Source organism: Globicephala melas, chromosome 3 (assembly GCF_963455315.2).
Source record: "Globicephala melas chromosome 3, mGloMel1.2, whole genome shotgun sequence".
NCBI classification, from domain to species: domain Eukaryota; kingdom Metazoa; phylum Chordata; class Mammalia; order Artiodactyla; family Delphinidae; genus Globicephala; species Globicephala melas.
Window position 1 is genome coordinate 113,834,872 of NC_083316.1, and position 26,914 is coordinate 113,861,785.

Consider the following 26,914-nt stretch of genomic DNA (forward strand, 5'->3'; position numbering starts at 1 on the left):
TATGGAGGCCGGGCTATCTAAAAATGTCCCTGAAAACACCGACAGCCTCAACTCAGCCAGAAAGCAAAGATGAGGAGCCGCACATGAAAACCACCCACGCCTGTCATGGATGCAGGGCCATAAAAGCCTGGGGAGACTAAGAAGACATACCGAGCTCGACGCTGTCTTGAGAAGGCTTAACAAATGCATGCCCTGGATTGGCTCTGACCCTCAGAACAGCCTGTTTGTGGGGAATGCCGGCCAACAGAGTCTCCACTTGCCAAGAACTTCAAACATGACCTTTACTTGGTGACAATTGTTTGAAACTATTAAGACGACTCTGAAAATAATATAATCCGCAGCAACAAGGTGCTGAAAGAAATGCCAACACTGTAAGGCAAGCTCTCTCTCCCCCTCCCTCGCGTGCGCGCACTCAGAACAGGGGGGAACCATCCTCCTTCACAGCGCTTCTTCACTCTGCATCTCTCTTCTGCCTCTAGACAGAAATGAGCCATTTGCTAATTGTTTAACAGCTGTTAATGAACTAAACGTCGTGGGAGGAGGGGCAGAGCAGACGGGGGTTTGCCGGCTTGTTTGTCCGTTCCCAACAGCCGGGCTGATGCCAGCGAGCAAGGTGGGCAGGGCTCCCAGGGCCACTCCAAGGACCCTCCCCTCAGAGGTCAGGCCGCGCAGCTTCTGCCAGGACAAGAGCAGTCCCAGCCCTGAGCTCTGGTCAGGTGGGTGCAGGGGGAGAGATGTCAAGGAAGTCCTATTAAAAGAGGCCCAGCCAGGAGACACCCACCAGGTCCAGAACCTGGAGCAGCGGGGACCTCCACTCCTGCCCCCTTCTGAGTTTCCAGGTCCCCAGCACCACTCCAGATCTGCTCACAGTTCTCCCAACCCGCTCTCCCCTCCAAAGGGAGAGAAAGCTGAGATTGCCCACTGGAAGCCTGGGCTGGCCAGATTCCGTCAGCCACGGTGACGTTTCCCTTCTTACAGGCAAAATTAGAAACTGGCAGCCAGGACCCCAGGAGCCTTCATCTTTCTACACGGATAACAGCAGAGAAAGGAAAGGCACTCACAAACGATGGGGTCCCTCTGGTTTAGGCTGAGGCCACAAAGCTGCTGGCAAGAGCAACTGCAAGTCCCACTGGGATCCAGATGGTGAAGATGTCCCTCTGCTGAGCTCAAAGCTAAAATGACTCTCTGTATTTGAAATTGAGACAGTCACCAAGTCCAGCTATGACTTCCTGAATGCCACTTCAGACTGCTTCCTGTCCATCTCTGCAACCACAATACAAGCCCCAGGCTTCCAGGCTTGCCCAACCACTCCCATCCTGCAGCCAGTGTAAGCCAGTGGAAAAAAAATAAAAGTCCTTAATAAGACCCCCAGTGTTCTTAGGGTAAAGTGCAACCCCCTCATTTGGCCTTCAAGGCCCCAGAAAAGTGGCCCCTGACACTCTTCTAGCCTCATTTCTGTGTCTAGTTAACCCCCTGTCCCCAATCCCCATGCGACACTGCCACAGTGACACATTCACCGGTTCCTTCAGGAGGGTCTGTGCTTTGTTTCATCTCTTCGGCCCCCTTTTTCCTCTGATGAAGGAACTCTCTATACCTTCCACCTCCATTCGTACTCCAGGCGACTCCTTCCAGCCTTAAGATCTCAATGAACCATCGCTTCCTCTAAGAAGACTAGTCACACCTCCAAACTGGCTGAGGAGGCCCTGTTCTGGGTCCTGCGGCACCCCGAACATCCCTTACCTGAACACCTATTTTAATGAAAGGACACTGCTTTGTAATCTGTCTACCTTCCTGGTAAGTTCTGTGAAAACTGGGGCTTCGTCTTCCGTCGTGTCCCCAGGACTTAGCACAATGCGTGACACAGAGTAAGAAAGAATTCAATAAACACTTGCTGAATTTCTGGACTCCTTCAGTTTTCCTGGCCAGGAGGATGTGACATCAGGGCAAGTTAAATGATAAGGGTGATCCTTCTACTACTACCTAGAAGCCACGTCGAGGGGCAGGGTCTCGACCACATTCTCAAACCAGCTGCGGTGCTGGCCTCCACGTGCCTATTCCCAGAGGGGAGTTTTCTGTTCCTTATCTTTTGTGAGTTATGCTTTGTAGAGTCTGAATGTAGAGTCATTTACTGCCATGTAACATCTTATATCCCTCATCTCAAGATGCTGTGCATTCCTGCGGATTTTATCTTTGATCTGGGGGGGTCACAAAGCTCTGAGTGGTGTCCCTGGTGCCAGGACACTGGAAGAGTCCTGCTACAGAGACAGAGGCTTCTACATACATCCCCACCCCCATTCTAGGAGCTTCTGATTGTTCAGGGCCCAGAAGCAGAAAGCAAGCTTTGTTTGATGGAAGCCGAAGACAAACACCGGGCATCTAGGGCAGAGCTGATTCCCACGCTCCTTCCTCCCTCTGCTGCTGTCAGTGCTCCGCACAGGCTTCAGATCCACCTGTGAAAGGGTGAACACTTCCCCTGGAGGATGCTGATTATTTATTACAGATTTCCTTGATGATGATGGGACTGGGCTGCAATATATTTTTGCCAAAACTGATTTTTGTGAATGTGATTTATGACATCAAATCACTTCCAGTTGTACATGCATCCTGGTCTCACCTGTCCTTTGTTTCTTGACCCCAATGACCCAAAAAAGGCCATAACTCCAGGGAATGGGAAGTCACTTGTTCACTAACAGTTAACTCATTCACTCTATTAACTGCCCATCTACTGGTGGTCCTGTGACAGCTTTGTCTGGGACTAAAGTGTGCCCTTGAACCTGAATAAAGAAGTGGCCATATGTTTAGGGGCAATAGCTAAATCACTCCAATACTGAACCCGACCAGTCTGAAACATCCCCCTTGGAAGGAAGTCTCGTTGCACATCACGAGGGTTTAGAATTGGTCTTGGCTTCAGAGGTCTTGAGCAGTCAACACATGCCTTCAGCATGAGTCATTTGATTCATTTCTTTAGGAAAATGAGGACGCCAACTTTCTAAAAGTGGATAGAAAGCTAGGAGATTAATGTCAAAAACCAACACACACACCATTTTCCACTGCACTGCTGCCCCTCCACCAGCCTCTGCCCTTTGTTTTAACTGGAAGCAGGTGATCACAGATATCCGGGCAAGAGACTCTGAGTGTCAAATTCTGCCACTGCCCTTGACTCTTTGGGCCTCAGTTTACCCCACATGGAGGATGGGGAGAAAGGCACTACAAGTTGTGATAGGAAGGCATTAGGTCTCTTCTTTTGCTCTAAGAAAAGACAGCTGACCAGGTCTGGGAAACTCAGGACTGAGGCAGGTACAGGAATTCAAGGGCACTAGAGGAATAGCAGGCTGGGGCAGACTTTGGGGCTCTGCCCAGCAGTACCTGGAAGCCATTCCTCTTTTGAAAAATCATTGCAAAGGAGCCTTCCAAATCCTGATCCTGCCTCTTAAACAAGCTAGTTACCACTACCTGTAAGCAGGCAACCTTCCCTAACCCAAAAGGCCAACTTTCCTGCTCAAACTGCAGGGGAGCCCTGACCAGCAAACATTTGCAGAGACATTCCCTGGGCAGCTGACAGCATTTCAAGCCACATCTGACAGGTTACGACTGCTCCTTGTAGCTCGGGGGTCAGGGCGAGCTGGCATTTGAAGCTCCTTCTGCGAACGAGAGACAGGCGAGCGGGCGGGTTGTTGCTGGAGTTTGATGTGCAACGTGCCACTTGCCCAAACAGCCCTGATCACTCACTGACATTTCATGGCTCATCTCTAATCGCAGGCTCCAGGATCAGACAGTTCACTCCAGAGCTGGAGGGAATAACCGAACAGCGCAAACTGGATCTTCACAAAGAGAATGATTGCAAAGAGCCTCTCTCTGCCAGGGCTCCAGGCTGGGTGTTTAGCTAAGCAACTTGGCCCAGGCTGGGGATGGCTTATTTCTCTCAATCACTAAGCTCTCTGCAACCCCTTCACTCAAATCCCGGAAGGGTTGCACAGACTGGAATCTCACCATTCCTTCTCAGCTGGAGTCCTCAGAGGCTCTTGTCTCTTATCCGTGATGCTGAGCACCAACTGTGTGCCCTGCGCCTGGTGAAGGTAGACAGGCATTGTTTCTACCTCTAGGACCACGCACACTCTTAAGTCTGCCACTTAAGGCGGACATGGGCAAGAAGGCACTTACAGTAGCAAGTGTCCTGCTAGCCTGGCATTGCCTGACCACCTGCTTACTTTCCAAGCTTTGGCTGAATGTCTCCTCTTGGACTGTCCTCACATCTGCCCTCTCCTCCTCGTCTCCTGCGCCTCTCCCCTCACTGTCACAGCCACCAGTAGGGCAACCTCTTAGTTCTTCAAACTCATCATCCTGCCTTAGAGCCTCGGCCTATGTTATTTCCTCTGTCTAGAACATTCTACCAATGCCCCCTCTCAGAGTTTAAAGGACACCTCCTCAGAAAGGTCTTCTCAGCAGGCAACCTTCTCTAACACAAAAAGCCAACTTTCCTGCTCAAACTGCAGGGGGACCCTGACCAGCAAACAATTGCAGAGACATTCCCTGGGCAACTGGCAGCATCTCAAGCCACATCTGACAGGTTACAACTGCTCCTTGTAGCTCAGTCGTCAGGGGTAGCTGGCATTTGAAGCTATAAAGCACTCTGTCTCTCTTTCAGAGCACCACATGTATTTCCTTGGTACCAGTTACCAAAATTTGAAGTTACCTATTTATTTGTTTGGTCAGTTATTTCTGTCTGTCTCCCTTACCAGAGTGTAACCTCCAAGTGAGCAGGGATGGCGTCGGGATGGTTCCCCACTGCCCTTCCATGCTCTGCACAGTGCCTAGAACAATGACAAGTGTCCAAGAGATAGTTGCTGGACAAACGAATGAAGGATCTGTCTACAGTAGGTGATTACGGAGACAGACTCTGGGGGGCTTTGCTGTTGACGGTGAAGGGTCTCAGCTTAGTTGCGATTGCAAGAGGCGAGCTATCCATACATTTTAAGTGGGGGAGACGTACAAACAGACTTTTAATGCAGAATGACCCTCACCTCTTATGTCATGTGGAAATGGATTTGGGGGGCCGGCGAAAGGCAGACTGGAGGTAAAGAGTCCCATTAGGAGGTGTCTATAAAAACCAAAGTCCTCACTACTCAAAGTGTGGTCCGTGGACCAGCAGCATGGACGTCACCTGGGAACTTGTTAGAAATGCAGAATCTCAGGCGCCACATCAGACCTGCTCTGTCATAATCTGCATTTTAACAGAATCTCCAGGCAATTGTTCACATACCTAGAAGCTGGGCTTTAGCTGAAAGACAATGATGGCCTGATCTGCCTTCGGGGAGTGGGGGACAGATCTGAGTCATCAAAGCTATTATAAATGCACTAGTCCAGACAGTGCAGGGTGTTAGAAGAAAGCCTGCGGTTCCTTCGGGGTCAGGGAGAGACGCAAAGCGGGGATGGTAGGCACACTCAGCCCAGCTGGGCTGAGCGACTGGGCCAGGACGTTCTGGCTGTGACCCTGGGCAGAGACGCTGTAATTCACACTGCAGGTCTGACGTTGGGGAGGTATGGCTTACTGACTCTGGCCGTGAAGAAGAGCCAGCTTTTTTATTTCCACTATATCATAAGTTTCCCCAGCACCTGGCACAGAGCCTGGCGCATAAGAAGGGCCCTAGTGATACCTGTTGAAAGAACAAAGGAACTACCAAGCAGTAATTATGATACTGATATCCTAAAGCAGCTTACACGGGTCTGGGTGCAAGCTAGATGAACCTTCTGGCTTCCCGTTTTGTTACATATATTCCCTTTGGTTAGAAAACTGTGAAACTCCGAGAGAATAAAAATCTACTTTCAGTGAATAAAAGTACATGACTCACTCTTTCGGTGAATAATGATACATGATTATTATTATTACTTGTAATAATCCTAATAAGCTTCTGAGGACAGCAGGCAGTGAGGGACCCCCAGGCCTATGCAATCTCCACGGAGTAAAGGTCAGGACGGTGAGGGGATCGCAGAGAACAGAAGCTATGCGTGCAGTGGGGGAGGGACAGAGGTGGGACCAGCGTAAAGGCCCAGGCCCAAGGACCACAAGGCAACGTGGCCACAAGTGACCAGGGAGTCGGCAGTTACAACTCTCATCAGCCCCCGACTCCCTTCTGCAAATGATCCCTACAGAGAAAACAAGAAGAGAGATAAAAGCGGCGCCGCTCTGGCTGGTGGGGATGGGAGAGTCAGAGACCCACTCCTCGCCCCCCACCCTGTCGCAGACACACACACACAACTCTCCACGCCTGGCACGAAGCGTGTGGGAGCGGGTGCTGAATTATATTTGTTGAATAAGAGAATAAGCAAACCCTTGTCGATTCTGTGCTTTCTTTTGTTCATTATCCCACCGAAATGTACCCGTTCCCAAACGCAAATGGACAACCTTAGCCCGAGGACACTGTCTGTAGTTCCAAGAACAAATGGTCACCTCCTTCCTCCACCCTAGTGATCTCTGCTTCCCTGCCTGCAATTCCTTTTATGACAGCCCAGATGAAATGCTCTTCCTCTGTGAAACTTCTCCTCCTTGCTCCAGTAAGAATAAACAGACCCACTTTATGCCTAGTCCCTTTTTCTATGAAACCATTTTCTCTTCACCGGTTTGAGTTAAAATGACCTGTCACCATACTAGCAACCCTGTCCCCCTCCTCCCCCCGCATTAGACTGTAAGTCCTGAAGTCCCCAGAGAAAGGAACAGCAGCCTCTCTAGCCCCAGGACCTGGGGTCGTGCTGGATACATTCCAGATACACAATAAATGCAGCTTAAATGTGTGCCGACATCATACACCTCCCCATCACCACGCTGTCTGTGAGGCAGGCATCCTGGGCCTCCCTCACATCTTTGCTCCAAAGTAAGCTTTGGAACAGCTTACTTCCTCACCTCCTCCAGGAAGCTGGCCTAGATTCACTTCAGGATCACACACCACTCTCAGAATCACACTTCCCCTAAGCCCTTGATCCCTCCAGTTACATAGGAGAGAATACTTTTATCTTGTCTCTTAGGCCAAAGAGTCTGTTCATGTGGCAGCTTCTCAAGGGCAAGCCCCAAAGTCCACCGAGATTCACAGGCCCCAGTTTTGGCCCAGAAAGCCTTGTCAGAACAAACAGACACAGAGTACTTTTTGATGACTAAAAAGAGAACGAAGAAGACCGACCTTGGACGTGTAGGTGTGGCCGTCGGAGCCGCAGATCATGGCTGACTGTGCCGTGGGACAGGGCTTGCACTTGACCAGATTCGAAGGTCCAACCCAGTGTCTGTGGGCTACATTCCCCTTCTTTTGCCTGAGGATGAAAAAAAGAGGGCATAAGGTAACTGAAGCTCCAGTCTCCACGGTCTTTCCTCCTAGCCAGGCACATCCTGAAGGCCCCTGGCCAGCACCCCTATTTGTTCCAACTTGCTGACAGTGGGCAGGAGACAGTTCCAAAAGCCTAGGTTCAACCCACCAGATGGATGGAGGAAAGCAATGTGGCCATTAAAAATGCTGTAAACACATGACTTATTGACATGAAGAGACACTCACAACACACTAAAAAGACAATGAGAGAATGACTCCGTCAGCTTCCCCAGCGCCCCATCTGGGGTGTGGCAGATCACAGGCGCCCCCAAACAGCACCCAGAGCCTCAGACGCCTCCGGGGCCGACCAGCAGCCTCCGAGTGGGAGGGTGCAGAGACAACTCAGAGAACAGTCTAGATAGAAATGCATCTCCAAACACAAGCAAATGACTTTATCACAGCTGTGGAAAACCATCTCTGGATACGTTTTAAAGCAATTTCAGTCCGGCTTTCAATTTGCCATTCGATAGCCCGGTTCTGAGGTGATGTCACTTTCAACTGCTAAAATCATCATAATTCTACTCTTTCATTCCAGCTCCAGTCTCCCCCTATCCTAACCTTTGTCATAATGATAAATGGTGCTATTAGGATGGCTTATGTCGACAGAAGGAACCCCATCACCATATCATAAACCACCGAAATAAAGGCCCGCAGTTACGGCCTCCCTTTCTCTCTTAGTTGAGGCTGCTTTCCCAGCAAACCACTGAGAGCCACTCTCCCAGCTGAGGGGCGAGTTCTGGGTGGAGGACAAGTGAGTGTGAGCTGCCCATCAATCAGGCGGGTACTGTGCCCTTGAAGTGCTTTGCTCTGGCAGTCCTGCAAGGTGCTTATTCGGGCGCTAGAGTCAGAAAACACAGGTTCAAAAGTCAGCTCTGCCTCTTACAGTGTGATTGCAGCAGGATATCTCACCCTGTAAATCTCAGTTTCCTTATCTGTAAAATGGGGCTGGGGGGGGGGGGCGCTGGGAATAGTATCTCCTTCAAGGGGATGGTATGAGGATTGATATGAGCTGATGTATGTAAACGACTCAGTATAATGCCTGGAAAATAGGAAGCAACAAAATTGGTACCTGCTGTTATCATTATCATTTGCCCCAAAAGATGAAGGTATAAGTACCACTGCCATAGAAATATGACTTAATTCTAAAGCCCTAGGTTTGGAATGGTGCTGAACTCCCCAGAACTCATGGGCCCCAAGGAGGACATCTTTCCTGCCAGGTGTGGAATGGATCTCCAGCTCCTCAGGAATTGAGGTTTGGCATCTGACATAACCTACCCTCTTCCAAATGAAGGAAAGTGAGAAAGAAACGGCACCCACCAACTTGGCTCTTATCCTACCTCAAACCTGCCCCAGCGATGTGGGGGAGGCAGTAAGAGCAGGAAGGTCTGTTTGGGGAACTGCCTTGGAGGCTGACATCGAGAGGAGGACCACGTGCCCACAGCACAACACTTGGAACCGTCAGGGATCACAGGCTGGACGGGTTGTAGGGCTGAGCCTGTCTGACCAATGAACTGGTAGAGGAAGTCCTACGAGGGCACTTGGAGATGGCCTGGTCCAGATGACTCATTTTCCTAACGTTAGCAACTAAAGCCAAGTTGGCAAAGAGCCTTGGCCACAGTGATGGAGATAACGGGAGGCTAGGTGCGTGGTAACATTCACACAGCTGCAGTGTGTCCAGGGATGACTCCTCTTCAACCCATCTCAGTCCCACCTAGATGAGTAGCCTGAACATTGGCTGGGGCACCTGCATGTTCGTCACTGGGGCTCCTCTCTCTAACATCTCCCCGCTTCCAGAGCAGCTACCCACCTTGTCCCTGCCTCTCTGTCTGGAATAAAAACATCTACTGTTTGCATTTCTAAATCACATGGACATGGGGTCTCCTATTAACCAAACACACTTTCTTCTTTCAAGGTGTGTCCTGGACTACTGGAAAGGGGACTGTAGGGGAGGGGATGCCATGCAGCGGACAAGCCGGCTGTCGGCACAGGGTTAACTCAGAGGACGTGATTCCTTCAGAAGAACACCACACATTTATCATCATTCGCAGAGCAGACTGTCTGATGCCGATAATGAATCAGCAAATACAGGCAGCAGTTCTGGCGTCTGGCAGCCCTTCTCCTGGGTCTGTCCCCAGCGTGCGTTGCCACAACCGAAGCAATTCTTGTTTTGAGTTCCCAGAAAGCGGCAATGAAGTCCAAAGAGTGGGCAGCTTTGCTGGAGCAGGCATAACCGTGTGCGGTGATGCCCCAGAGGAAGGAAGCCTGAAGGAGCTCAGCCAAAGGCAGACAAGGGAGAAGTGAGCACTGAGCCACTGGCTTTGAGGAAAAGATAGAGAACTCCCTATTAATCACCAGCTAGTGGTGGGTTATCCCTGTCTCTGGACCTGAACGTCACTATCAAGCGCGTTAAGGGGAGGCAAAGAGGTGAAGCTGGCCAGTGCTTCCTAGTGGGCCTGGTGCATCAAGGATGCTCGATATATCCTTATGGGGTGAGTGGGTGGTACCCTACGTGCTGACCACTGCAGCGGTTACTAGCAGTTAATCACAGACTATCTGAGCCAGAAAATACCTTAAAATGAATCTAGTCTAAGAACTTTATTTTATAAATGAGGAATTGGACACACATAGCAGAAGTGAACTGCCCAGTGTCACAAAGAAATATGGCCAAGTTCCTCCATATGTATCCGTCAGGTTGAAGTTATCCTGAAAATGACTGCATTGCTCTAGGACCATTTTAATTCCCCTATTTTGGCATCTCTATTTTCACCATCAGGGCTCAGTTTTATAAATAAAAGCCCCGTGAAACATTGTCCTTGACTCTGCACCTGCAGTGGAGAAAGCTCTCTCTCATACCTGATGCCAGGTGGTCATGGATTATGCCCAGGAGGAACCACGTCTGACTTCTCCTGGGATACCTTGGGGACTAGAGGTACAAAGGCCAAGCCATTCTGAGTTTTCCCAATTCTAATGAGACAAACATACCTATTATATCCAGGCAAACCCAGGTGTTCCTTACCCCACTAGGACCCTAGCGGAGACGGCACCCAAACCTATAGTCTCTGTCCAGAGGCCAAATTACACAAAATAATGTACAAGTATATGTGAGCCCAAGGAGGCGTAACTTCCCTGCTTATTGTGTGTATATTTCAATCCCCACAATTCAGGGCAAACCATAAAAAATAACCAACCCAGTCGAGGCAAGGGACTAAGCTTTCTGGCTCTAAGATATTTCACTTCTTGAGTCAATGAAGAGTGAAATCCGATGAAGGTGTCTTGATGGGATTGCTATTCCCGATGTCAGAGACATTCATCAACTGGGGCGACACAAGCAATTTAGTCCAGGAGGCAGGTCCTGCCAGCCTTCCCTTTGGCCACAGAGCCCTAACTCCATCCCAGCCTGGCTGGTACTGGGGGCAGCCACACCTCCTACCCTACACACAGCACGGCACAGAAAATCCCAACCGACAAGATGGAGAGAAGAAAGACAATCGGAAGATCACCGGCATTGCTTTCGCTCAGTTGCTTATTCTTGATCCTTTTTTTTTAAGTTTACCAAAATTCCCAGCATGTACGTTTTTGAAGCAGAGTGATGATTCTTAGGTCTAAATCTGGTGATGCGACTCCCATGCTTTAATTCTCCATCTTCTCCCCACCTCCTAGGGCATCGTCTGAACGCCTAGTTTTGCTGTTAAACTGACGGAGCCTGTCTTCACTGGGTCACTGTCTGTCTGCTTCCCTCTCCAACCTCCCCGCCACACACACGTCCATGTATACACACACATACCTAGGCATGCACACACACACATACCCCATGTACACACCCCACCATGCGCACTCACACCTACGCACGTGCATACGCACATACATCATGCACACACACACACACACCATGCACGCACACTGTGCACGCACATACACACCCATGCACACACCCCCATGCGCACAATGTACACACACACACTGACCACCAATGTCAAATATCTTTTCTCCAGCCACCCTTTGCTACTTCCCAGAGGCCACCAAAGGGCTCTGTACCCCTGTGCCAACGTGTGAGTTTTTCCCAGATCTGAAACACCTTTATTCCTACCCACGTTTCTCCCCTCCAACCCTCTCTGCCTCATAAGGACTCCTTCAAGGCTCAGTTCAAAAATCCCCTCCCCCAGGAAGTCTCCAGGGGCCCTTCCACAGGCATGCAGGTTGCACTCTCAGCCCAGCATGGTCCTGTGATCACTTCTGCTCAGGCTCCCCTACTAGTCTCCAAGCAAGCACCTTGATTTGACTGGACCAAATGTTAAGACGCTACTATGATTCAGATAGGACCTGGCATACACCCAAGCTGAAAGCCTTGGAGCCCATCCTGGACACCTCCCTTCCCTGCCCTCACCACTTCTCCCCATCACTCAGGTCCTACTGATTCTACCTCCAGCCAGCCATATCAGCCCCTTACATGTGCCATGCAAACTCAAGTCTGTATTGACTTGGTAAACGCCTTCTACCTACAGAGCAAATATCTGCCCCTTGTCTAAGCTGCAAATCGACTGCTTTCCATGAAGTTTCTCCTCCCCCTGGGAGCCCTACCCCAAGCAGAATTAACCATGACATTATTTGTCCCAACACACACCTCGTTCAGACCCAACTGTGACTGTCACCACAGCACAAAGCAGTTCATTTTGTTTCTATCTTCCTCAATAGACTCTGTACACTCTTCAAGCGTAGTGACTGCGTCTTAACCACATTTGTGCTCCTGGTGCTTGGAAACATGGTTGACCCTTAACACATGGGTGTGCTCAGTGAAATAAGTGAACTTTCTCCTTTTATTTCTGGAAATTATTAGCACTAACCAGAAGACAAAAATTGCATGTTGTTTAAAGAATTCGACCGACTAAGAAATCCTAATTCAGACTTGCAAAAAAACAATTAGCAAATATGTCTGAAGACAGCAGAAAAGTGGGTAGGGAGGACTCTCCCGTGCTTCCGAGGGCTGAGGGACCCCCATCCTCTTGAAGTGAGATTGTCTCCAAAGCTGGGGGAGGACCTCCGAGACAGAGCTTCCAAATTCCCAACTGAGAGTAATTTTCAAACTCGGGAACGAGAAATGAGAATTCTCAAGAACTCTTGAGAACTGCTGAAATAATAAGTTTTTCTGTCTTCTTCTCAATACTGTATTGACGTGTTATTTTTAAAACAAATAGGAAATATTAAGTTTAGTAGTATTCATAAGGAAATGTAGCTTAAAGTGAAAAATTCAAATACTAGAAATTACCAGCAAACATGATTGGGTCGTATTCAAGTAATGTGTTATTTGCATCTTCTAGCAAGTTAACAGCACTGCACAGAATCACATGTTGATACTTGTTCTAAAACTACTTTTTGGAACACCACTCAGAGGATTTCTATAAGGTACACTATGCAAATGCATTTATTAATATTCATTTTATTTACAAGAGCAACTCACCACTGGCAGCATGGTGGATGACGACCACATTCTTATAAGATGGCAATAGCTACAGGCAAGCCAGACCAGATCATGACTGCTCTTTCCTGTCCTAGTTCCTGGAAACGTCAACCTTAACCCTCAAGTCCACACGTCAGCATTTCCTGCTCTTGCTTCCCACTGGCCCCTGCCACTCTTCACTCAGAGACCCTCACCAATCAAGGCAAGTCCCAAATCCTGCCACTTCCCCAGCTGACGAGCAAGGGAATCTTTGATGACATGAGTTGTGACCCAGTATTTCACACGAGCATGGGCAGAGGTAGGGCCATAATCAGGGCCCACAGTAAAAGTGTCCGAACAAAGACTTCTAGAGAACTTTTTTCCAGCAATCAATACAAATGCAGGTGTAAATTTCCTGACATCAATCCCACAGGATGAAATTCAACAAAGTGTATCAAAAATATTTGAAAGATGCAGTGGGGGAAGGAGCTGCAGCTGTATAGAACTGCTGACAGTTTTTTCAAATTTTTATTTATTTATTTTTGGCTGCTTTGGGTCTTTGTTGCAGTGCACGGGCTTCTCACTGCAGTGGCTTCTCTTGTTGTGGAGCACAGGCCCTAGGCACACAGGCTTCAGTAGTTGTGGCTTGTGGGCTCAGTAGCTGTGGCGCCCGGGCTTAGTTGCTCTGCGGCATGTGGGATCTTCCCGGACTAGGGCTTGAACCCGTGTCCCCTGCCTTGGCAGGTGGATTCTTAACCACTGCGCCACCAGGGAAGTCCTTTCTTCAGTTATTGAAGAAGACAAGACCCCTTCATTTTATTTAATACACTGTGCATTCTAACGTGTTTGCATAACTTTTGACAGAACTGTTTTACTCTGCATATGAACAGCTGGTAAAAGAGAAAAGCAATTCCAGGTCACAGATAGTAGCAGCTGCATCCCAGTTCCTTCCTGTGACTGCTCCACTCCAGTCTAAATGCCCTGAACACATCTCCCTGACTCCTCGCCCACAACAACACCCCGGCAGTAGATGCTGCCATTACTCCATTTAATGGAAGGAAAAAACAGAGGCCTACATAACCAGTCCCAGTCCCTTCTTCTCTGTCCTGTCTCTGCTCTCTCATCAAATCTCTACGGCAGACCTGTCAGCTCAGAGGCCTGGAGAACCCACCGAGGAACAAACCCTCTCCATTAATCACAGTGTCTGTTTGCTGGCAGCCAGCATTACTGCAGTTTACTTTCATGTTAACGTCAAACTGCCCATTGGAAACCGAGATTGAATTTGTTTGCAAAATCAGAACTAATTGCTTCTGAAACAAGGATGGAAGATACTCAGATAGTTGATATGGTGGCTACTTTGAACCAGAGACAAAATAATGAATGTTAATTGGAACGAAAACAAGTTAACCACTGAAATAATCTGTCCTGTAAAATGAGGCTATAATTCCTCCATTGTTAGGGTTATCTGAGTCATTATACTAAGTCATGAAATTACACAGGAGGAGCATAATGGCCTGTGTCATTTACAAAAGCTGTTTTGTGAGAGAGAAAGGCTCCCACATGAGACTTGCTCCATCCTGGTGCCCGTGGGCTCAGGAGTCTCCTTCCTTTTCCAAATGAAGAAGGTCCCAGACACAAGATCCTGTCCAAAGAGAGTCCAAGTTTCCTAATAAACAGGTGTCTATTAGAGAACTGAGGAAAGAACGCCCAGCCTTCGTGGAGTAACTATTGTGCATCTCGGAGTGTTCTAAGGGCTACTGGGCACTCACATGGTATAAACACATGCTGTTTACAGAAGCTTGAAATTTTTAAGGGCAAATGTATAATAATGATAATAGCAGCTAAACATTTACTGAGGACTTATGATTCTGCTGATACTACTGTTATTACGACCAGCAACAATAAGGACCATGTTCTGAGCTCTCGCAATGTTCCAGGCCCTTTACATGAATTGTCACATTCACTCCTCCCGGCAGCTCCAAGAAGGAGGGGAGTGATAGTGCAACATGGGAAGAACATGGGAAGTGTTGGGAGTGAGTACGAGTCGAGGAGACCTCGTGAGCAAAGCAGACTTATGGAAGGACCCAGACTCACAAGGTGGGCCCTGGTCATCAGGGTGGAGCATCTACTGATGCACTGATTCGAGCTGGCATGTCACTCACAGGGAAGCCAGCACCCTTGTGTGTCTTCACTCCATCTGGCTTGGCCCAGGTAAGGAGGCTGAGGGTTTGACATACGCCAGGTCGAGGCTCCAATCCATCAGAAGAGAGAAGCAGGTGCCAGAATTAGCAGAGAGCCATCAGTCCCCAGGCATGCTTCCAAACCACCACCAAGCCAGCTTTCTAAAGCACCTTCAAACCCATAGGAAAAGTACGTATTTTTTACGTTTTTAGAGCAGAACCAGGGCCACCAAACAGATATGTGCCTGGTATGGATGCAATTCCAAAAGCTGGAACGTCTCTCTGGGTGTATGTGAATGGCAACCTCTGGACTGCAGTTCATTTCAACTTGAGCCTCCATGACCTGCCTTTCACCTGAGCTGTGTAATGGCCCAGGCAGCTGAAAAGCAACTAATCTTCATAGATGACAAGATTCAATAGCCAGAGGAGAGCTTCCGACAGCACTGTACGTGCATGTGTGAAAGAGCTGAAAATGTTTAAGAGGGAACACACCACAGGAAACACTCCCTTAGCCAGGAGGGACTGAGGGTGTGAGAAAGGGAACCTCCACTTTGTTACTCTATATGTCTAGTATTTGACTCTCTTACAACCACGTATTGCTGGTTTAATCTGTTCAAAATCCAAAGAAGGAATGCATTTTCAGAATTTTTTAAGCAATGCATGTTGTCAAGCCTACCCGTCTGCCAACACTCCCTTTCTCCAGTAGTGTTTAAAAAAGTCAAGGTGATTGAAACAGAAGAAAGATCTCCCAGGTGCAGGAAGGAGGGCTGAAGAAAGGGAGTTTATCTAGGTAAAAGCCTCCTGACCAGTCCGCAAAGGCTTCAGTGAAGAACAAGGGGTCAGATCTATCTGAACTAAGTTTCTACATGACTGCATTTTGAGGGCCTGTTTAAGCAAAGCCATCAAAACTGAAGGTATGAGTATTGCAAAGGTGGTTAGGATCCGAGAGACAGTCTACTCTTTCAGTAAACATTTATTATATACCTACTATGTGCCAGAAATTGGGCAAAGAATTCAAAGATAATGCTAGATTTGTGTTAAATGTACTTCCTATAACACACATCACATGTAACGATTATTAATTAGCATAATGATATTTAATTACTCTGGATGGCTGAATTTATTTGGGGTAGGTGTTACTTTAACTGTTTTTATTCCTACATCCTGAAAAGGTAAAGGTTCCCTGAGAATGCTAACTTATCCAAGAAAATTTCTACGTGGCAAATTTCTACATGCTATTAATTTCAGGACCCCCATCACCATTCTACATTTAAGAGCGTCAGAAGCAATTTGTGTGACCAAAAGACAAGAAGGAAAGGAACTTGCCGAATTACAAACCCAGATCTCTGGTGTTCCTCACATTTCTGGACATTACTTGAATCAAGGTTTCCTTATACTTGAAACCAAATAGACATGTCCAGGGATCCTAATCCAACCCAGTTCTCACCTAAACTCACAGTGCCCTCAGCGTACCCACATCAGATCGTGAAGATTAGCAGGCTGATGTGATTATGTAAATTCCACTAAGTGGCCTGAGACTCTGTGTCTGCAGTCACCTTCCACTGAGGCAACGACAGAGCACGGCCACTGGCACCAAGGGGCTCTATGAGGCAGCGAGGGTGGAGTTTTAACTCAAAGTTCAGCTTGTTAAAGAGCTCGGCCACTGGGGCCTGCAGGCAAAACCCACACACGTACACACACACTTACAGGCCCCAGCTAAGATTCTGCTTTGTTAGTGAAAAGTGCCAAGCCAGCAGTGTAACAGCAGCTATTAGGGAAAATGTAAGTGAACGGCTGGGCTTTCTTTATTCCCTTAGGATAACGGATAGCGGAGTACTGTTGTAAAATTCCTTTTCTTCCTAAAAGGGGGCAGGAGAGGAACTGTTACCATTACCCACTGGCCTTTGGCATTCCCATTTGATTTCTTGCTTACTGATTGCCTTTGTTTGCTGGTCCAAGAAAGCAAGGGCCCTTTCTAGCCCCGAGACCTTCGAGGAAATCTTTAGCAATGGATACGCTCATTGGAAAACAATCAAATGAAAGCCCAGGGCCAAGAATTTCCTTTGCCTCCCTCTCTGAGTGTCCATAATCCTGCCTCTTCTCGGGAGGGGCCAGAAGTACTGAGGGTTTTGCTACCACGACTTCCAGCTAAGTGTGTGTGAGCTCAGGTGTGCACAAGAGGGTGAGTGGAATTCTAACATGGGCTCTGCTGCTATCATCTCAGAAAATACGTGCTTGCGTTCCTGAAGGGCAGTTAATTATAATGGGGCATGCGTATGAGAGAAAAAATAGCCACGTTTGTTTTCTAGTCACCAGCAGCAAAGCAACCCCATCCTAGGAGGGCTGCATATGATCCACTTTAGGAAGAACAAGTCGGCAAAATGAAGCAGAGGTGGGTAGATGGCATCGGGGATACCGCCTTTGCAGGACAGGCCCAGAGACAGGCTGGAAGCTGACAGAGACACGGATCCAAGGAGATCCAGCTGAACACCATCATCCCCAAACCATCAACGTGGCACCATTCACCACCACCAGTGCCGCAGAACACAGGCATGGCCACATCTGCATCATAACTTTCTCCTGCTCTGGAAGTTTTCTTCACAGTCAAGGTCAGAGGAGAGAAGCTAGAACCCTTGACAAGTTCCTTCTCGTCTCTGTGGCCTTCACTGGTAGGGAATTTTCTGGGTGGGCGGCCAAGAATGAAGCCTAGCTCCCTTGGTCTTGTGTTTTCTCCAACACTTACCTTCTCCGGCCAGGTTCCTCCCACCCTTTCCCAAGGGCCAGCTCCAAGGCTACTCCTCGCAGAAGATGTCTCAGACAGCCCCGCCCCTTCCCTGAAGCATGTCTGTCCTATGTTCCCAGTCCCTTGTTCGTGCCCTGCAGCTCTTTATCATTGGCTACTTTGGACTATGCTCATTCAGGTACCCAGCTGCTCCTATGCACAGACAAGATACTCAAGAATGTGTTGGCACAGGGAGCAGTAACCCTGTGCCCTAATGCTATTCCAGAGTAGAACCTGGACCAATGTCTAGAAGTTACCAAGAGAAAACCTTCTGAGTCAGCATAAGGGAGATCTCTCAACACAGTGAGAGCTGTCCCACAGAGGTTCCATCTCAGGAGGTTGGGGAGGAGGCTGCCAATACCGCAAGAGTTAACGCAGAGGTCACCTAGAGGAAGGGGATTCTACAGAAAGCACACTCTGGTGTGTGTAAGCATTCTTTTATGACGGACCATGAGGAGGCTGTTTCTATTTCTTTAACACTGTAGTCAAGGGCACTGAACATCCTGGAATACAGATCTTTACGTGTATCTCTATTGGCTTCCATGAGATAGATTCTCCAAAATGGAACTAGGGGGCCAATGAGGCCAAAATACCCACCAGAAGTGCTGTAATGTGAATACCTGCAGAGTGCCAAGACCTGGAGTTATACTCCAGAGGGAACTAGGTATTACAAGTAAGTGGGATGAGCATGATCGGGGTGGGGGGTGGGATGTGCTCTGTGGCAGGGAACTCACTAGATGTGAGCTCACGTGAGCTGGCAAGGATCATCACCCCACCTGATGGTTCCTTGAGCAACTGGAGGCTCAGATAGGAGACTACCTTTCACTGGACACCTACTATGTTCCAGCATTACTTTAAAGTCATCCTCTGATAAGAAAATGCAGATTCCATGTAGGAAAGTGTCTGGAAGGCAAAGTGGCCCTTACACAGAAGCCGGGCTTTGGGCAGCCTTGCCCTGGTCCCCCATGTCTGCCACATAAAGGCTGTGCAGGATTGAGCAAGTCACACAGCGTCTGAGCCAGAGTCCTTACATGCTCTTAAACTACTAGGGATACTAGTAAATACCACTGGTCCATGCTGCCCCTTCCCTGCCTTCTACCCATGGCCCAGCCCCAACTACAGGGGGAAGTGGCTGCTGCCTTCTTGGAGTTTTAACTTTAGTTCATGGGTCTTTTGACTTCCTAGCCTAGACTGTAGGCACCTGTGTCCCTAGTCCCCTCTGCTAGGCTACCAGCTCCAATGAGGGGAGCTTTAGGATGGTCCTGTGAGCGCATGTGTGCATGAACGTGTGTGAACGTGCGTGCGCGTGCACACACACACACACTCACACCCAGAGCCCTCCAGCTCCTCTCACATAGCACACAACCTGGTTTTAAGAAAAAGAATTCAAGAAAATTCGGTCCACATTTTCTTGTCGACTATATTATAAAAAACTCTTACCAGATCTTTAACAGTGGTCATTTTAAATCTTCTTCAATTCATGGACAATTGTTTTATTCTGATGCTTTCTTAAAAGCTTTTGCAATAAACTATAATCCAAAAGTAATAAAAAAATTCAGTCCATCCTAAGCCACACTTTTACGTCACTCTCTGGCTTAAAGCCACATAAAACTTCCTTTCACACCTGGCCTGAGAGCCGACCCCCTCCATGGCCTTCAAGACTGTAGCGTTGGGCCCTGCCTCCCTCTCTGGCCTCATGCAGCCAGGTCCCCTCCATCACTGCCTTTCTGCAGCTCAGGCCTCTCTCCTCTCACTTCCTTTAGGACACCAAGACCCTTTCCCTTCCCTGAACCAGGGCCTTTGCAAAGGCTGTTCCCCAGCTCCAAGAACACTTCTCTCTACTCTGTACCTTCTCCCCAGATGGCACTGTTGGTGGGAATGTAAATTGATACAGCCACTATGGAGAACAGTATGGAGGTTCCTTAAAAAACTAAAAATAGAACTACCATACGACCCAGCAACCCCACTACTGGGCATATATCCTGAGAAAACCATAATTCAAAAAGAGACATGTAGCACAATGTTCATTGCAGCTCTATTTACAATAGCCAGGACATGGAAGCAACCTAAATGTCCATCGACAGATGAATGGATAAAAAAGATGTGGCACATATATACAATGGAATATTACTCAGCCATAAAAAGAAACGAAATTGAGTTATCTGTAGTGAGGTGGATGGACCTAGAGTCTGTCACACAGAGTGAAGTAAGACAGAAAGAGAAAGACAAATACCATATGCTAACACATATATATGGAATCTAAAAAAAAAAAAAAGGTTCTGATGAACCTAGTTGGAGAGCAGGAATAAAGAGGCAGACATAGGAGATGGACTTGAGGACATGGGGTGGGAGGGCGAAGTGAGAGTAGCATCTACCGTATACACACTACCGAACGTAAAATAGTTGGCTGGTGGGAAGCAGCAGCATAGCACAGGGAGATCAGCTCGGTGCTTGGCGATGACCTAGAGGGGTGGGATAGGAGGGAGGCTCAAGAGGGAGGGGATATGGGGACATGTGTATGCATATGGCTGATTCACTTTGCTGTGCAACAGAAACTAACACAGTATTGTGAAGCAATTATACTCCAATAAAGATTAAAAAAACCCACTTCTCCTTACTCTGTACCTTCTCCCCACCTGGCACCTTTCACCTTTCACCCCCTTCAACCAACCTAAAGTGACCCTCTCTTACGGCATCCTGCTCTTATCCTACTTAACGCATAGCACAATTTATATGATACTTTCTTTATACCCGTCTTTTCCAACAGACTTTAATCTCCACAAGGGTAGACTGTGTCCGTTCATCACAGAATTCCAAACACACAGCAGTGTCTGGCAAGTGGAAAGCACCATAAACACTTGTTTAAGAAATGATCACAGACCCCAACTTTGTGGAGTCTGAATGAATGACATTTAACCCACCATTACCAGTGCATGGGAGCCCCTTTCTGAGAACCAGTCCTGCCAATGTGATGACAGGATGGACTCAAGCCCAAAAGCCCTTCATCACCATCACTTTCACAGATGGCCTCCCTGGTACCCTCCAAGAGAAGGACACTAGTTCCAGGCCGGAGGGGAACCCCGACACTTTGCCCTCCACTTGGGAATCCTCATAGCCATGGAGGTTTGAGCCAGAGCCTCCTCTCTCATGTCAGGTAAATGGGAAGCAGGACACCCCAGCACCCCGGCTGCAGCAGGACCATGGAAAAGACAGTCCGGAAGAGGGGCCTTTCACTCTTCAGTAAGACAGCCACATTCATTTCAGTGTGTACCCATGAACAACATCACTTAAGAGTGCACCTTGGAAAGGTACCAAGGTCCCCAGACTAATTAACTTTCATCTCTCCTGTCCCTCTGTTCATGGAAGGCCTTGCCAGCTGCCCATCCCCTCTGTGAGGAACATTAAAGACAGGATATTAGCTTGAGAGCATGCTATTTAAAACAGAAGCACACCTAAAGATAGCCTCGGATGCCCATCTAAATCATCCCGAGTCCATTTTCTGGCCCCAGAACCCTCATGGTCGGTGCCCCAGATAGACCCTACTCTGGCGCCTGATATCCATAAAGAATGTCTTTCACGGTTCATTGGTTGAATTAATCTGATGCAAAATGTCTAAACTGGAAACCCGTGAGTTGGGATCTTGATGAGTTTCGGCAGAGCAGCAAGCGAGCCACAGTAGATTTAATAATAACAAAGGTGAAGGAAAGAAGTTTAAGAAAATTAAAACAGAAGTAAGTGAAAGGGGAAAAATCAATCAGATCACTTCTGTAAAAGAAGATGGTGTGTCCCGAGGCCACACCGGCCTTGCTCCCCTGGACACCAGGACACTGCTCTCCCTGGATCCTGGAAAGTGGCCCAGAATGTGCAGGCAACACACAACTTCGGGGAGTTGCAGGGGGGCTTGAGCTTGTCTGCTTCCTTATGCTTAAGGGCAGGTGTGCTCATAAAACGATTCACACCTGTGCGCCACCCAGCAAGCCTTGAGCCCTGGTGGAAATCATGCCTCACAATGACCTCTCCAAAACCTGCACACCCCCCTTAACCTCCTCTTTCTAATCCATTTCAATTTGATGCATAAAACATGCCACTCCATGCATTCCTTAACATGCAGGGGCACCAGGAAGCACAGCAACAGCAACCCAGTGATCTGGGGCAGAACCACAGAGCAGGGTGGTACACTCAATGCTTTCCAACAGAGACGGGGAGGAAATGAGAGCGGCGTTCGATCAGTCCCTGTCAACAGCCACTCCCGTCTCCCCAGATGCTTGGCTCACTAGCCCTCCAGCAGCTTTGCATCTGGGCACAGGCACCTTCTGAGGATTCCACCACAAAACATTCTCCATCTCCTCCAGATAGTACCTGGTTCAAAAAAAAAAAAAAAAAAAAGACAAGGATCCAGTGCTTTGGGGTCCATTAGAAACTGAACTGCCCCCTCTGGAAGGAGGCCCCGCTCCAGCAGCGCAGCCCAGGAGGCAGAGATGGCAGACTGGCGGAGGATGCTGGAGAGGATGCTAGCAGGGCAGAGGCTCTGATCCTAGAGAGACTCACCCAGAAACTGCCCAGCCAGGCAGAAGGCCACGAGACAGACCAGGAGGCCTCGCCAGGTAACCCTGCCCTCATCCACTCTTGTCTTCAGACGTAACACTGCTTTGGCACCGGAAGTGTGGTATTAAAAAAAAAAAATGAAAGGAAACCAAGGCAGGGCAAGACATGAGTCTGGGACATTTCACTGGCAGTCGTGATTTTAATATATTTTAAATGCATTTATAAAACTTGCCTAGTGAATTCGCCTTCCAATGTAAGATCTGCTTCTCACTCCTCTCCCCTGCTCCAGGGGACTACAAATTCCACACAATTATTCACATCTCCATTATGAATTGTTTTCTACTCTCTGCTGCTTTGGTCCTCAAGCTCGTCTAATCAACACCCTCAGCTTCAGAGAGGAAAATAAAGGCAGAGAGTAGGTAACTGGCTTGCTTGAGCTGTGAAACCTTGCTCAGTGAAGGCCTCAGAAGCAGCTGGGTCCTCATGGGCAGAGGCATAGAGTCCTTCTGTTCTTTAAAAAAAAAAAAAAAAGGCTGCGGTTTAAAGTAATTAAATATCTCTATGTTTAAGTGACATGTGGTTTGAATGACTGCTTTTGGAAAAACCACAAAGGGAAATAGTGCATCCAGAATTATTGCTTTTGGCACAGAAAGGAAGAAATGGGGTTAATACCCGGGCCCTCACCAATCGCTCTGTAAGGGGCAAGAGTTAGGAGAGACGGTCCCAGGCCTATGTGTCACGGGCATCTAGGATCAGGAACAGATTGGCTGGTGGGCTGGTGCAGCACTGCAGGCAAAAGCAGCCAGGGAGAGCTCATACCCATAGCTCTGCAGCAGAGGAGGCTGTATGGCATCCCTCCATCCTGGTTCCAAACCTACCCCTTACGGCCCTGTGCAATCAAGGGAATTCCTTATGGAACCTCAGTAGTCCCATCTGTAAAATGGGGATCATAATACGGACCTACAGACTGCTGTGGGAAATCAGCAAGGATGCTTCTGCTAAGTGAGCCTAACATGGTAGGTGGTCAGTGAGTGGCAGCTCTGGAACCAACCACTCTCCCTATGTTTTCCTCAGTGCCCAGTGGTAGGTATTTGCAATACAACAGACCACAGTGGTGGTTTCTCTGTTTAGAAAGGTGACTGACTCAGAAGTTGGCCCAAACTGAAAACTCAGCTGCACTAATTCCACAAAGAGCCTAGAAATAGCACCAAGCCCTCATTAGCACGTTACCCAGAGAAGGTGGCAAACGAAGATCCCTCGAGGTTAGCACAGAACGCAAGGCAATTCAAAGGCCCCTTGGAGAAAGGGGATGAGCTATACACATATAAAATCGTAGTAAGGGATGTGCGCATTATCACATTTTGCTTGGTAATTGGAAACAACGCCTTGAATTGCGAAGCACCAGAAAGCCTAGGACTCACCCACCTTCCACGTGGCCCAAACTGAGACAGGTGTATGTGTATAATAGACCTGTTCAAAGCCTCTATAGCAGGAGGCAGTGCTTTGTTGTAAAACAAAACTGAGATGAAATAACCGTCATCCTTTCAAATATCCTCTGAGAGTTTCGTATTTGAGGCACATTCTGTGATGTAATTCTCTCTGACCTCAGACACCTTGATTCCTTTTTTCACGTTCACATAAAAGACTGAGAGCTCTCCGACTGGTCTACTGCACTGCCAGCCTCGACTGGATCTGAATTCTTCACTGGTGCAGAGAATTCGTTGTTATTCCAGATAATTAGGAAGTAGAGATAAAGGGCCATTACGTTAGAAGGCCTGGCCCATTGGGAAGACCAGCTGTTGGCTCCTTATTTAAAAACAGATTAGTTCCCACTGCTCCCAGAAGGCTTCCAAGGGCACACTCAGACACCGAAAGTCCCATCCTGACATCCTTTCCTCCCAGTCACAATGCACGTGCAGAATTTGAGAATGTAGCTTATCTGGAAGGCTTAAAACAAATGCTTCAATTTTCCATTCTCCAAATGAAAATCAATGGCAACAGAGAGGTAAAATCGATGTTCAGCGCTCTGTAGGGAGAAGCCCTCCCCATCTCTCGCCCACCCAGAACAATAAATCAGAACGAGCCATCCCACCGGCAGCAAATTCCTAAGAGCAGATCCCTCTGCAGGTAGTGTGAGCTTCTGTCCATTTTTTCCATAAATCACCCCCTAAGAGGGTATTTTCTTTAAGAAGAGCTAAGAGAATATTTTTAAAACTTAAGTCAGAAAGAGTAACACATTGCTGCATTAAAAACTCTTCTTCCCCAAACAAAGCCATTTGCCAATAGGACCTTTGGCATCTAAGAGCAGAGTCTGACTTAACTGTTACCCCAAGGTCCATTTTGTAATATCAAGCATTAAAGAATGCTCAGGCATCCCAATGACCTGCTCCCCGAGACAAAGATCTGTTTTCTGTCACCATAGGTTAGCTTATACCCACTAAAATTTCATGTAAATGAAACTCATACAATATACATTTTTGTCTTCTTTCACTCAGCATAATTATTATAAGATTCGTCCATGTTAAAGCATGTATCAATAGCTTATTCTTTTTTAACTGTTGAGTATTAATCCATTGCAATGAATATACCACAACTTGCTATCTGTTCACCTGTTGATGGACATTTGGGTTGTTTCCAGCCTCCAGTTATTACAAGTAAAGCTGCTATGAACATTTGTGAGTGAGTCTTTATATAGACATGCTTTCATTACATATTCTAGAAACAAACCTTTTGTTGGGCATATGTTTTGCAAATATTTTCTCCCAGTGTGGCCTGTCCTTTTATTAGTCTAACAGTATCTTTTGAAGATCAAAGTTTTTACTTTTGTTTTTTTTTTTTTTTTTGGTATGTGGGCCTCTCACCGTTGTGGCCTCTCCTGTTGCGGAGCACAGGCTCCAGACACGCAGGCTCAGCAGCCATGGCTCACGGGCCTAGCCACTCTGCTGCATGTGGGATCTTCCCAGACCGGGGCACGAACCTGTGTCCCCTGCATCGGCAGGCGGACTCTCAACCACTGCACCACCAGGGAAGCCTGTGCTGGAATATTTTAATTCCTGCTTTTAGATTACGCGACCATCGCCTATTTCCTGTTTCTTTTTGCTTGTCTACACTCTCAGTGTTTTCTGTAACGAGCATCAACTACTCTGATATCAACAATAAATTAGAATATTAAGAAAAAGTCATTTGAGAGAAGGCTTCGTGACTCCAGGCTGCCTTCACACTGCTCTTAAGTGTATAAATGGCCCCCTTGGAGCACCTAAAAGACGAATAAGCTTCCAAGAATTTACCCTCTCCCAACCCTGCTCAATACTGCTCAACAGCAGGAAAAGATGAAACAGAGAACGTCCAAAGAGAATCCTCCAAAGGGAATGTGAGTTTAGCTGAAGCCTCTCAGTGAAACCAGCTACAAACCCAAATGCCATTCTACAAAAGGGGAAGCGTTCCAGCAGGGCTTGGGGGGAGGTGCCCCACGTGGTCCCCCAATGAAGTTGCTTGTCCAGCCGCCCTGACACTGTGTAGCCACAGACCCACGTGTCAAACCGCTTCTCCACTCACTCCACCTCCGAGGGCGAAGAAAGCTAATGAAATTCTCCCGCGGATGCGCTTACTGTCCTCCTGTCTCAGTCCGCTTGCAAAGACAGCCCAAATCTGTAGTCGTACGAGCAGCCCCAGGCCGACCCCGCTGCCTCTCCACGTGTGTGCGCTCCTGACTGTCTGGCGGGCGGGATTTACCTCTCGAGCTGCTGCAGAGGCCAGACTGGCTGATGGGATTGCTTGCAGATGTTTCACAGAGAGAAACATTACTTCCCTGATGGATGAATAAATAGAATTGTCAACATGGCCTCCCCAGTCAGAGGCGACCCCTAAAGTATAATGAGGAAGGACAGATGTTTCATCTGGGAAGGGGTCCAGGACTCTAAGAAGAGGTGTGCCCTGGGCTGGTACGGGCTGAGTAATTCGGCCTCCCAGAGGGAGGGAGGGGGAAGGCTAGACCCACAACTACAGCCACCACCATTGTAGAGCCTCTCGCCGGTGCAGGCCACCGCCCAAATCCTGATGACAGAGTGGGCACGCCCCTCAGTCAAAGCCTCCTCTTTGAGCTGTTTTTCCAGTGAATGAAGGGTACCCATCATCAGGAATGTCATCTTCTTCCAAGTCCTCATGTGCTGTGAATCACAAAGCGGGCAGCAGGCTTCCTCGGGAAGAAACTCCAAAGGGCAGAACAAGAAAGTGGGCAGGGCCCCTGGAGCGAGCTACTTTTTCTCAGGAGCATGCAAATTGAGGGTTTTCTGGCTGACCTTCCAGAATGAGTCAGACAATAATATACCTCTTACCATAATTGTTTTAGTAATTGTAAGGCTGGTTGTCATTATGTGACATTGGACTACGTACCTTACACCCCTCCATCTTACTGACCTCTCACAAAATGAAATACACACCAAACGTCCTAAGCAAAGGATTAGCAAAGCTTAACCACTGGTAAACCCTCTCTGCAAGAATTACTAACGGATGTATCCCAGCAAATGGTAAAGAGGAAAGGGGTAAGTGCTTTCATTAAATCCATTTTACAGCTAAGGAAGCCCAGATTCAGAAAGGTCAAGTAACTTGCCAAGGTCACATA

General features: G+C 48.0%; 1 protein-coding gene across 4 annotated transcripts in view; it reads right to left on the bottom strand.

The window, feature by feature from the left end:
- SPOCK1 (SPARC (osteonectin), cwcv and kazal like domains proteoglycan 1) overlaps positions 1–26,914 on the bottom strand; it is a 558,971-nt gene that overhangs the window by 137,310 nt on the left and 394,747 nt on the right. For all 4 annotated transcript variants that reach the window (XM_060296242.1, XM_060296241.1, XM_060296243.1 and 1 more), the window contains one exon: positions 7,173–7,299. In XM_060296242.1, the coding sequence (XP_060152225.1) occupies positions 7,173–7,299 (127 nt within the window). The remainder of the gene's footprint in view (positions 1–7,172; positions 7,300–26,914) is intronic.